Raw genomic sequence first — 12348 nt, forward strand, 5'->3', positions numbered from 1 at the left:
TTTTAAAAATCATAGAAAAAAATATATTTTATCCAGTGGTTATGTACTGTTGTCTTTCTATCAGCTGGAACCAGTCTGATCATTCTCCTCTGACCTCTGGCATCAGCAAGGCATTTCTGCCAACAGAACTGTAGGATGGAACAGATATTTTCTCTTTTTCTCACCATTCACTGTGAACCCTAGAGATGGTTGTGGGTGAAAATCCCAGCAGTTTCTGAAATCCTCAGACCAGCCCGTCTGGCACCAACAACCATGAAACCTTCAAAATCCCTTCAATCACTTTTCTTCTCAATTCTGATGCTCAGTTTAAACTGCAGCAGATCTTCTTGACCATGTCTACATGCTTAAATGCCTGGAGTTTTGATTGGCTGAGTTGAAATTTTTTTAAGCTTGGGTTGTGTTCTTAATAAAGTGGTCAGTGAGTGTTTATGCATAATTAGTCAGATCTCATCTGTCAGCACTTGGCTATAAGAAATATGCTATTTCAATGGGAATTCATCTGCATATCTTTATTTTAAGTTCTTACCATATGTCAGGGGTCTGCAGCCTGTGGCTCTTTTATCCCGTTGTCGTGGCTCTTTAGCTTAATGACAAATGCTAAAAATGGAATACATAATAAATTAGTCATCTAAGTTTTCTTATTTCTGCTTAGATTTTTAACATGTCAGACAACTAAGCAAAAAAAGTTTAATTGAGTGTCAGAAATTCTGTAGAAATGTTCCTTAAATTTTTGTTTTTAATGTATAGTTTGTCAAATAAATGTCTCTAAACGTTTTGTTTTGGTAAATTACACTAAGGTGGTTAAAGTTTTGAACAAATGTGGTTTAAAATGATTGAAAATGATCTAGATTTGTGTATTTTGTTCCTTTAGAGAATTGAAATTTTAAATCTTTTTTTCTTTTGTTTTTAATAAATAGATTCTACTAAAATGTTGTTTATATCTCAGAGTAAAAGGGACAAAAATGATGGTGGCACACCACAATCCCAATGATATAAAACATGTTTGACTGTCTTGCATTTTTAATTGAAGTAAAGCTGCAGGAACAGGAGGAACGTTCTTGACACAGTGTGGGTTTTATTTTGAGAGGAACTAGTGTGTGCTGCTGTCAAAAGTAAAAGAAAATACAACTGTTTACTGTATATAATACAAACATGAGACACTGTTGTCATTTAATATTTGGAATATTTAAGTTACATTAATACATCAATGTTTAGCTGACAAACAGCCTAAACATTGTGCATTTTTTTAACCAGAAAGTGAGAAAATGAACTTAACTTAGTGCTCAAATTGTAGATTTAGTTTTAATAATCGTTTTACAAACATGAAACTACCGTAATCCTTTTTAAATTAGCTTAAAACTTCTGTTGAAAAGGTTATTTCCACTTTAGATCCATGAAGATATTAGAAATAATAGATTTGTGCAAAAAATGTGCAGACTTTTATTTTGAATCACAAACGGATGTAGTTTTCGTGACTTCCGGTATCTGAGGCTGTTATCAAAACAGATCAGAGAAGAACTGCGACTTTTTCACTTTGGAGCGAGTCGCTTCGGTTCCTTGTTAGTTTTTTGTTTTTGTTTTGTTTAATTTTTTAAGCATATATATTACTGTCTTCAGTCGGATTTTTTCGCCGTTTTCTTCAAGATGGTGAAAGTTTCGTTTAACTCCGCTCTGTCACAAAAGGAGGTGAAAAAAGACGATGAAAGCCTGATCCCGGAGGAGGAAGTGGTGAGTCGAAAATGGCTCGACGAAAGCTTTTAGCACTTTTAGCTTATTGGAAACAGAACGACTTTGTTCTTTGGTGCGACACAATTGGAAACTATTTACTTCAACGCATTCTGTAGCATGTGTTGTTAAACCTTTGGACGGCGGACGCTACGTCCCCTCTGCTCTGCGTCGGTAACGTCCAAAGTAACGACTTGGGTCCGCGTTACTTCCTGAAGTACTCCACTGTGGTCAAAGGCCTTTTAGTTTCGACGTCCTGAAACAAGATTTGGATCTGACTGCGGTATTTCAAATAGCTTCATTTATACTCAAGAAATTTAGTTTTTGATTAAATAAATATCTAAATAAATAAAAACTACTGGTTTTGTTCATGTTTTTAGTTTTATGAATCAGTTCTTGTCAGAGCTTGACTGACCCTTTGTCTTTTTTAAATTAATTAATTAGGCAAACATCATCAGAAGTGCTGGACAGTTGACATTTATTTTAAAATAAATTAATACAATTCTTTCAAATATTCACCTGCTGAATTGTCTGCTGCGTCACCCACACACAGGAGGAGAGGCAGTGAAGGAAACGCTGACCTCTGGTCCTTTCTGCTGAATTTATGACTTCAGTTGTTGTTTGAGCGAATAACAAACATCTGATTGTTTAGCAGTGAAGTGTTCCTCTCAAGACCAGCGGGTTTTTAACCAGTGTACTGTGGGAAACAACTCAATCTCACCTCATTGGTGTAAAAACATTTACCATTTAACATGCCGATTTATTTATTTACATTGATGTGATTTGTGAGTTGAAAACACCGTTCTGGATTCATTGACCCCTTCAGGAGTCTGTGAGGGAGAAGTCCATTGAAATGTCTGTATACGGGACTGCAGGTCACCTGGGACAGAAGCTGCTTTTCTGTGGTTTTCTTGCTGAGAGGTTGACTGAAGACGGAGTGGGATGGAAATGTGCGGATTCCGCCTGGGGGAAATGGCTGTGGTTTTGTGTCACTTCTCTCCAGGCAAAGTTCTGTAGGAACCTGTCCCAGGCTCCACCCTGTTGTGAAAGCAGTTAGGTAAAAGAGGTTTAACCTGTTCAGGTGTTGAAAATTCACACACGCGCCTCATTTCAGAAGAAAACTTTATTTTCAAAGATAAATCCTAAAAAAGTATATATATATATACTTATATGTTTTTGTGCTGTGGTGACATTCTGGCTTTGGTTTCAGTTTCATCCTGATGGTCAGAAGAGCTCAGTGTTTTCTGTGCGGGATCAGATTGCATGCAGACACAGCAGATTTTGTTCTTTTGGGGGATTTCCGTGGACATGGAGAAGAGGGTTTATCTGCAGCAGCAATCCAGCTAGTTTGTGATATAAAGATCTGAATCCTTCAAATCTCCTGGTAAATCTTTTAAAGCAGTTTATCAGTAAATGTATTAACCCTTGACCCACAAAGCTCTATGTTTTTAATGCCACTTTATTTGATTGTACTTTTCACAGCTTTGTGCTTTTTTGTATTCCAACTCTATACAAAAATATCTTGATCAAAATAAATAAACATATTTGTGTATTTCAGCTTTAATCAATATGCATAAATTTGGTCAGAATGTGAATAAACAACAAATTAAATGTTTCATTGTCTTAAAAAGCAAAAAACATATTTTGCAATTTAACAGTTATAAACAACTTGATTTGCAATTGTTTTTAAACTGTTGAAAGTGTTTTTAAATTGAAAAACACAAACATTAGCTAAATTAAAGTTTTGATCACAAAGCTACAAATAAATCAGTTTAAAATGACTGATTGGAAGTACCATCCATCCATCCATCTTCCTGACCGCTTTGTCCCTTTCGGGGTCGCGGGGGTGCCGGAGCCTAACCCAGCTGCTGATGGGCGAAGGCGGGGTACACCCTGGACAGGTCTCCAGTCTGTCTCAGGGCCTCAATCACACACACATTCACTCTCACATTCACACCTAGGGGCAATTTAGAGTCACCAATCAACCTATGAAGCATGTTTTTGGACGGTGGGAGGAAGCCGGAGTCCCCGGTGAAAACCCACGCATGCACGGGGAGAACATGCAAACTCCACACAGAAAGGTCCCAGCCGGGATTCGAACCGGGACCTTCTCACTGTGAGGCAAGAGGGCTAACCACTGCGCCACCGTGCAGCCCTGATTGGAAGTACAATTTAGAAAAGTATCGTGTGAGTTGGCTCTTTAAAGCAATTGAACTAAATGCACTTTAAGTCACAAAATGTTTTGTTAGGCTCTGAAAAACTGTTTACTAGCAGATAATTTTTCTAATGAGATAAACCCTGTGCATTAAGATAGAAAGAAGGTTGTTATTTGGATGTATTTACATGTGTCAAGCACAAAAACAGATGGAAATTTATGACGTGTATTTTAAGTCATGATCACGTATTAACTTAACCATAACTTTAACCCTTCCTCCAGAGTTCAGAACTGGCTCATATCTACAAAACTACATGCAAAAGTCACTTCATTAAAAAAAAAAAAAAAAAGTAAATTTTTCGTTAAAATAAAAAGCTTTTTTCTTCTAAAAAATACAATAAATTACTAAAGGAAAAAAATCCATAGATGTCGCTTCTCAGTCTTTTTACTGTAACTGATCTATTTTTAAATCTAGTCGTGTTCAAAGGTACATTTGTCATTAACCCTGGTTAACCATACAGACTAATAAATAGATAACTCTAGTAGCTGCTTTCATTATGAATAAAGTCAGAACTGAGGAAAATATCTCAGAAATGTTAAACAATTTAGATGTGAGCAACTGTAGAGGTATAAAGCATTTCTTTAAAAGAAAGTTTATTTTTCATTCTAATTTTTTCACGTGTTTTTTTTTTTTCTTTTCTTTTAAGAAGGCGGGCGCTAACTTCATCTTTTTAAAGTTCAAAAGCCTCAATGTGTCCGTGTCAAAAACATGTTCCGTGAGCGTTTTGTTTCTGTGCTCTACACGATATCTCCAGTCAGTTTTGTTCTTACTGCACAAACATCACAGAGCAATACGTCGGGGAAGTGTTGGTTATTGACCAGTATGAACTGTTTATTTTTGTTTGTGGTGACGCAGAAAACGAGTTGGTCAGTTTTTTGATAAATAAGATCTGCCTGTTCTGAGTTTTGTCTTGATGTTGATCCATGTGAAGCTGCAGAGGCAGGCGGGGACCGTCAATAAAGTCCATGAAAACGCCTCAGACAAACAAGAGCAGTTTCTCCGGAACTCACCATAAATGATCTCAAAAACATCACAAGTATCGTACTCTTTAATGTTAAAACAAACTTCACAAAAATCCCGGATTATTACTCCATCTGTCTAACCAGCATGTTCAAGTAATGCAAGTTGTAGTCCTTATCTTCTCGCTTTAGGACTAAAACTGTTGTACTCCTGAAGAAATCGTAAAACGGAAATAAATGAGTTCAAGCAAATTATATTGCCCAAAATGTTCTTTCAAACATTATTTCTAAAAACAAAAGAAATTCTCTCTAAAAGCAGAAAAAGTTATATTAAAAAGTTAGAAAAATATCTTTAAAAAAAATCAAAATGATGTAAAAAAATCATTAAGACAATATTTCGAAAAGCTGACTGCATGCAACAAGTTGACCACGCCCACAACTGAGCGTCTCGGTCGCTCACGGACTTCGCTGCTTTGGGCTCAGTGTTATCGTTGGGATTGACTCCCAAACATAAACAATATTTTTGATATTAAAAAAAGTTTATAAATGCAAAAAAATGTTTGCGATTGCAAAAAGTTCTTTTCACTATGAAATATTTCGCGTTCGCAATTTTTTTAATGAAATATTTTTGTGTTTTCAAACTTTTTTTTTTTGCTTTAAATTTTCTTATTCTTAAAAATATTTTTGCAATTGCAAACTTTTTTTGCTTTGAAGAAAAAAGAAAAAAAGTTTGCAAATGCAAAAATATTTTTTGATAGCGAAAAAAAAGTTTTGACAGCAAATATTAAATATTTTCATTTGCAAATTATGAATTTTTATTCTTAACACATTGTGCTTTGTTTGCAATTTAGAAGATTTTGATCTTAAAACTGGGACTTTTGCTTGCAATATGGTGGCACAAATATCCGTCTATTATAATCTAGAAATAATAATAATGTTATTAACGGTGAAATGAAGCCATTTCAGATAAATGTTGTGCTCACACAGGCTTCTCTGCTGACTGTATGCACAGACAGAGCTCAGTGCGTCTGCTGTTAGGATCACAGCTGTGTCTGCTCTGACCTTCATGGAAATTTTCCTGCTACTTTGCCTTCCCGGGCAGGAAGCTGCTCTTCTGGTCGGATCGCGCCGCTCTAAACTGGAGCCAGAAAGAAAACGCAGTTTGTCCTCCTTGATGAGGCCTCAGTTGGATCAGCCTGGTGTGATGTTTTTGTTGTGTTGCCGTATCAAAGGGATCACAAATTCAGGAATAATCTCAGGTTGAGGGTCTGCCTGTTCTTATTATCTGTTCTTGTTTACGTGTTTCTGTAGATGCAGATACTCATACAGGGAACATGAGTGTCTGCATCAGACTCTGACAGACGTACGAGGATGTTTTGTAACACTGAGTTATGGCCTGAGTGGATACATGTTCTTCTGCAGGCAAAAACATCTGAACGCCACGAGAATGTGGTAGAACTTCCTGCTCTATTGATTTAAACCAGAGTTTTAGTGTCAAGCTTGAAGGTCATTTTTGAAAATACAATACCAAGTCTAGGGTTGTTGGTTTAATTTATAATAGTTAAACACTAACTGCCCACAGGGGAGTCGAGCTGAGAGGAATGTGGGCGGAGCCTGCAGTGGTTTGAAGGTGAATATTGGATCTGATTTTTGAAAGCTTGTGCATCATTTTGTGTTTTAATTAGTTACTGAGGGCGTGCCTGGTTTCCGTTTACTGACATATGTCTGTGAATCATAGTTTTCTCTGAGTTTGCTCTGTTTGAAAGTTTGGGTTTTATTCAGTGTGGATCTAACGAGTTGATTTGTTCTTTCAAAACGACGGTGCACTTCACTTTGACTCAGGTGTGGTTTAGCCATGGTGTGAAAACAAACAATTTTGTGGCTCTCAAGAAGCATGCCATTGATAATGATTGGAGAAAACCAACACACGGCCCACATTGTGTGAGTGAAAAGCTCAGTCACTAAAAGTTGAAGCGTGTTTCATCTGTAAACATGGAGTCAGAAGGGAAAGGTGGCGATAATAGAGGACTAGTTTTGTCCTCCCCTGGTCTTTGCTTTAATTGGTCTACATCAGGGGTGTCAAACTCAATCGTGAAATGGGCCAAAATCCAAAACACACCTTAAGTCGTGGGCCGAATAGGATAAACATTTATTGAACACACTAAAATTCAATTTTTAAAACTTTAAGTACATAGCTTTTTAATATAATTATGAACCATATATAGAATTACCTGTGATAATTCTAGTGTGAATGCTGTAAGCTGAATTTGGCAGCTGAAGATGCTAGTGCTGATAGCTGAAGATGTTGAAATTGATAGCTAAAAACTCTGAAGGTGATAGCTGAAAACGCTGAAGTTCATGGCTACAAACGCTGAAGCTTATAGCTGAAAACGCTCAAACTGATAGCCAGCTCAAATATTTGCTAAATGCCAACAAAAAAAAGCCAAGACAGCTAGCATGTAGCTGAAATATTAGCTGAACTCCAAAATAGCCAAAAAAATCTTAGTAAATGCCAAAATAGTCCAAAAAATATCAGAATGCCAATTTTTAAAACTTTAAAACCTTAACTTTTTAACATAATTATGAATAATAAAATGGCAGGAATATTATTCCAGAATAAATCAACTTAAAACTTAAATAACTTTCTATATTTTACTCTCCATAAAATATATTTTGTCAAAATTATACAAGTTAGAAATAAGAGCAAGAGAACATAATAACAATAAAATAAATGATCTGGAGGGCCGCATAGACTTATTCGGAGGGCCGGATCCGGCCCCTGGACCTTGACTTGACTCGTGCTCTACATTGTCCTCACATGAGTAGCTGTGTGGAATATTTCCGTCAGTTCAGTTTGCTCAATCGTTGAAAACAAATCAGATGAAATATGATTGTAACACTTGGAAGAAGCCTTCAGGGCATGGACCATAGACGGGGTTTCCTCACAGCACAACATTGGTTTTGTGACCCCATAGGACAATTAGTTCTCCTGCTGTGGTTCCTGTTCTGTTCTCCTCCACGGAATGCTTGTCCTGCTTCCAGATGTGCCACAGCAGCACTGTCCTCCACAGTGGTGCTGTTGGTGTGAAATGGGACAGAGTGCTTATTGTGCGACAGTGCTTTGCAACCTGTTGCCAACAGTCGATCAGGATTGAAAGATTAGCTAAACTAAAGCTTCGGGACTATTCTGGTTGCAACAAAAAACAAAGCGGTCCATCTGGTCTGGAGCTGCGGTTGAGCATCTGCTGGACTCAACATAAATAAACCATAAATATAAACAGACAAAAGGCGGAAACACTGACATCTATTGCACACATATGAAGGAATATTCTACAACAGCTAGGGTTTGGTACAGATGTGGCAGTAGAACCGGATGATGATGGTCTTTTTCTAAAGTATCTATTTTTGACATAATGATTCAGAGGATGTAGATGTGCCACAAAACCGTTTGCAAGTTTCATCAACTCCTGTCTAAAATAATACCTAACGTCCCCCTATGATATTTTTTTTATTTAAAAAAAACGTTCCCAATGGTGTTTTAATTATGATTATGAAGTTCTTAACCAAAATCCAACATCCTAAATGTCTTAAAAAGCAAATTTTCATGTTGATCTGAAGCCTTTATTCACAAAATCTCCTCTGAGGGGGTGTGGCTTTTGGAACTGAGCTGAGCAGCTCCGCCCCTCATAAGAAAAATGCCACACATACATGTTAAAAACTTTAAAAACATGATTTTCATCCGAGGGGAACTTTAAATGTTAAAGTAAATATTTAATGCATATAAAGACTTAATATTAAATCAGTCTCGTTTATTTTAACAAACCTTTTTTTCTGAGCCAGTCATACAATTCAAACATAATTAATTAAAAAGAATAAAGCACCTCCCTCCTTTGTTTTGACTTGCCTATTGACTGTATAAGAGAACTGGAGCGAGTGAGTGAGTGTGACACCTCCCAAATGGTTTACTTCAACCTCCAATGAAATGAAGTCAATTCAGCCGCCAGTTGGGAGGGTCTGTTGGGAGTCCAGAAACTCAAAGATCTTGTATGCTCACACACTGATTACAGGCAAACAATTCACAGGTGAGATGGTCAGATATTTTTCTATGAATAGGCAGCTAAAACTTTTTATTTTAAAGACTAACTGATGCTGATCTTAGGGTGTCAGAACCATGGACCCCATGTTTAGTGTTTTGTTAACGTTGAACTCAAAATTTAAAATGTTTTTACATGTTAAATTTAGTGGAAATAGAAACAAAAATAGCTTGGTTATTTTAAATGCCCACATTGGAATAAAAAAAAAAGATCAAATAAACTCCTGGCATTCACGACTGTAACCTCAGGAGAGGCGTTAACAGTCGCTCCAGTCCTCTAGAAATAAATCCAAATCCAGATTTAGAGAAACACAGTCAGCAACTGTTTAAAGCTGCTATTTACAGATCCCTAATTATATTAACACGACCATATTTAACATATTTGCACAGGTAATCATTTCTGTGGTGAAATGTATTCGTATCATGATTTGCATTGACCAAACTTAAAAAAAAAAAAAGAAAAGTGTGTTTGTTGCCTAAATGTGTGACGTACAAACATCAAACTGCTATAATTTTAGTTTAAAGTTGTCATGTTCGGACTATTCTGCCAAACTGACACTTCTTCCTTTTGGAGAAAGTATGTCTTTGTAAAGCAAATGTCATGAGCAGTTCTCATCAAACTTTCACTATAGTCATGTGAACCTTTGGAAAGCAGATTAAATGTTTAAAATCAGTCAAATTGTGTAAACAAATAAAATATTTAAGGCATTATTTTTATCAACAGGAGTATTTCCCTTCAGCTGCTCCTTCTCACTTTGCTTTGAGTGTGTGCTCCCTCTATCTTTTTTGTATTAAATAAAATAATACATTAAAAAAAGGACTCCAAAATTAACATTTTTGTTGCTTCAAGCCCTACCTTAATTTAAATCTCCTTGTTGATGTTTTTTTTTTATTTATTTGACACATTTCAGACCCTAAACCTTAGAATAACCTACAGCTAATTTACCCTGAAGTGAACCTGATGGAGGAGCTGAGCTTATCTGGCTGCACACGTTCACACGTCACACTCCATGCTGCGCTGTCACCTCCATGCAGGAAAGACCACATCAGCAGCTAAAGCACGGCTGCAGATTAACGTTCAGGCCACGCTCCCTCATGACGAGGAGGAGGCGGAGCTTCATCCCAGATCGCTGCCCTCAGATCTGCTCTAACATTAGCCACACTTGGATTTTGAACCGTCGTCTGTGTGTCTGCTCATGAGACACTCCAGCTGGGGTGAAAAGGAATTAGGCTAATTGTTTTACAACTTCTATTCTTATCCTAGTCATGGGGGGTCATCTGGACCCCACAAGACAGCACAAGGGGTTATAAGCATAAATGTTTTTTTTTTTAAAGATCTTTTGCTTTTAGTTTCAAAAGAAGGCTGTAAATTTGAGGAACTCTTTTGCTGGACAGACATCACAACAGTTGATCTTTTCTGTAGGAGCTACAGCATCGAGGTTCCAGTGTCTTCAGGAAGCCTCAACTTTAACCCACAAACATCTTTGCTAGCTAATTTATCCTCTTTGTGTCAAACATTCCTCTGTCTGATGTTGTTAGTTTGGATTATTACATCCATGTCCAGCTTTTCATCCATCACATTCTTGTTTGTATGACCAAATCTTCGCTTTCATTTAGAAATCATTATTTTTTCACCTTTCTCTGTCTTTCCTTCCACTATGGCACTCCATGTGAAAAAGAAAAAGCTCTGAAAGCTTCACCACCACGAACATTTGTTTACTTCCAGTGACAGGAGTGCTGCTTTACTGGTGTTTTTTAGTTCATAAACTTAAAATCCAACATTATTCTGCCTTTCAACGCAATTAATACATCGTTCCCCAATCATATTTTACTACACTCTACTATATTTATAAAGATTGCAAATCCGCAATCTTGGGTGTCGCAAATATTTAATAACAATTAATTAAAAAGACTAGTGGAAACGCTTTCACAACAGCTCAAAGGACGATTAGAGTGGGACTTTAAACTTCATGTTCTTTATACATCGTATCATCAGTAAAATACAACAAGAACATGTTAAAAACATTGTTTATGTTGGAGTGGGTCATTAAACAGATTTGTTCGCTTTCAATGTTAACCTTACTTTAGAAAACACATTATTGACTTTATTTTATTCCAGTTAATTTATCATGAGCATTTAACAGCACACTGTGCGTTTGTGTTACACTCACACAACTAGTTAACAAATTAACTACAATAATTATGAATTATTGTAAGTTTTACGGATGAAAACATTTTTTAGATTTGCATAGTTTTTCCAAATGTAAAATGTATTAAAAAAGACAAAACACAGAAGCTTTTGAATCCCTTTTTTGTTTTGTTTTTTTGTAGTGATTAACAAAGATTATAGACTAATCATCCAGATAGTTTTCCTCCCACTGATTCCAACCAACTAACTTAAAAACTCAAGAGTACTGGATCCTGGATTAAGACAAGAACTGGATGAAGATTATCAAACAGGCAAATTAATGGTCATCTACACACAGCAGATCAGTTCTACCTCATCTCACCCATAATGTCGTTGTTGTTTTGTTTTTACTTGGAGTGTTACAGGAATCCCCACTATAGTTGTTTTTTTAAGGAATTTCTATTCTAATACTTTTTATCAAATCCAGTGATTTTCTGAAAAAAAGATTGAACCATTTTTCATTTAGTCCGTAAGTAATCCTTCTTAAAGGGTTTTTTGTGCGATTATTTCTGGGTTTGTACTTGCAGACAACCTTCATGTCTCACCTGCGGGCTGAGTGGAGTTCACTGTGTAGGATGGAGTGTCTGTGTGCTGATATACTGTAACCAAACCTGTCCTGGATATCGATACTCACCTGAAACACAAGCTACTGTCAGGGGGACTGAGGCTCGGGTCACCACAGGGAGACTGAACCATGAAAAGCATGAGGGGGGAGGACATAAAACAGCATTTTATTTGAATCAAAATGGATTCAGCCAATCATTCTTATTAGAAGATTACATTCGCCATAACAGGACATCAGAAAACATTCACAATGAGAAGAAGTATGCCTGCATTGTTTCAAGATTTTTTTTTTTACATTGGCTGTATATGAAAACTGGACTGAGTGACCCATCCCCTGTTGTGTTCCAGACAGGAAATACCTGATGATTCCAAGAAGCCAAAATCCCATAGACTTCTATAGAGAAATAAACAGCTATTAGTCATTCTACTTGTTATAATCACCATTCTTGATCTGATACATGCTCTACAAACCCAAAACACACCTAACAGGCCGAACAGGATAAACATTTATTAAACTCTCTAAAACGACATTTTTAAAACTTTAGAAAATTGTAACTTTTTATCTTAATTATGAACTAGATGTATAGCATTACCTGTGAGCCA

At 36.5% G+C, this 12348-nt stretch overlaps 1 protein-coding gene across 4 annotated transcripts in view; it reads left to right on the forward strand.

Annotated features, from left to right (window-relative positions):
* Positions 1 to 1474: 1474 nt before the first annotated feature.
* Positions 1475 to 12348, forward strand: part of itm2ba (integral membrane protein 2Ba) — a 24333-nt gene continuing 13459 nt past the window's right edge. For 2 of the 4 annotated variants that reach the window (XM_024264288.2, XM_024264286.2), the window contains exon 1: positions 1477 to 1728. In XM_024264288.2, coding sequence (XP_024120056.1) covers positions 1645 to 1728 — 84 coding nt within the window. In that variant the 5' untranslated portion in view covers positions 1477 to 1644. Of the gene's footprint in view, positions 1729 to 12348 lie in introns of all 4 variants that reach the window. The other 2 variants (XM_024264287.2, XM_024264289.2) reach the window with 2 other exon arrangements.

This window comes from Oryzias melastigma, unplaced genomic scaffold (assembly GCF_002922805.2).
Source record: "Oryzias melastigma strain HK-1 unplaced genomic scaffold, ASM292280v2 sc00310, whole genome shotgun sequence".
Taxonomy (NCBI): Eukaryota; Metazoa; Chordata; class Actinopteri; order Beloniformes; family Adrianichthyidae; genus Oryzias; species Oryzias melastigma.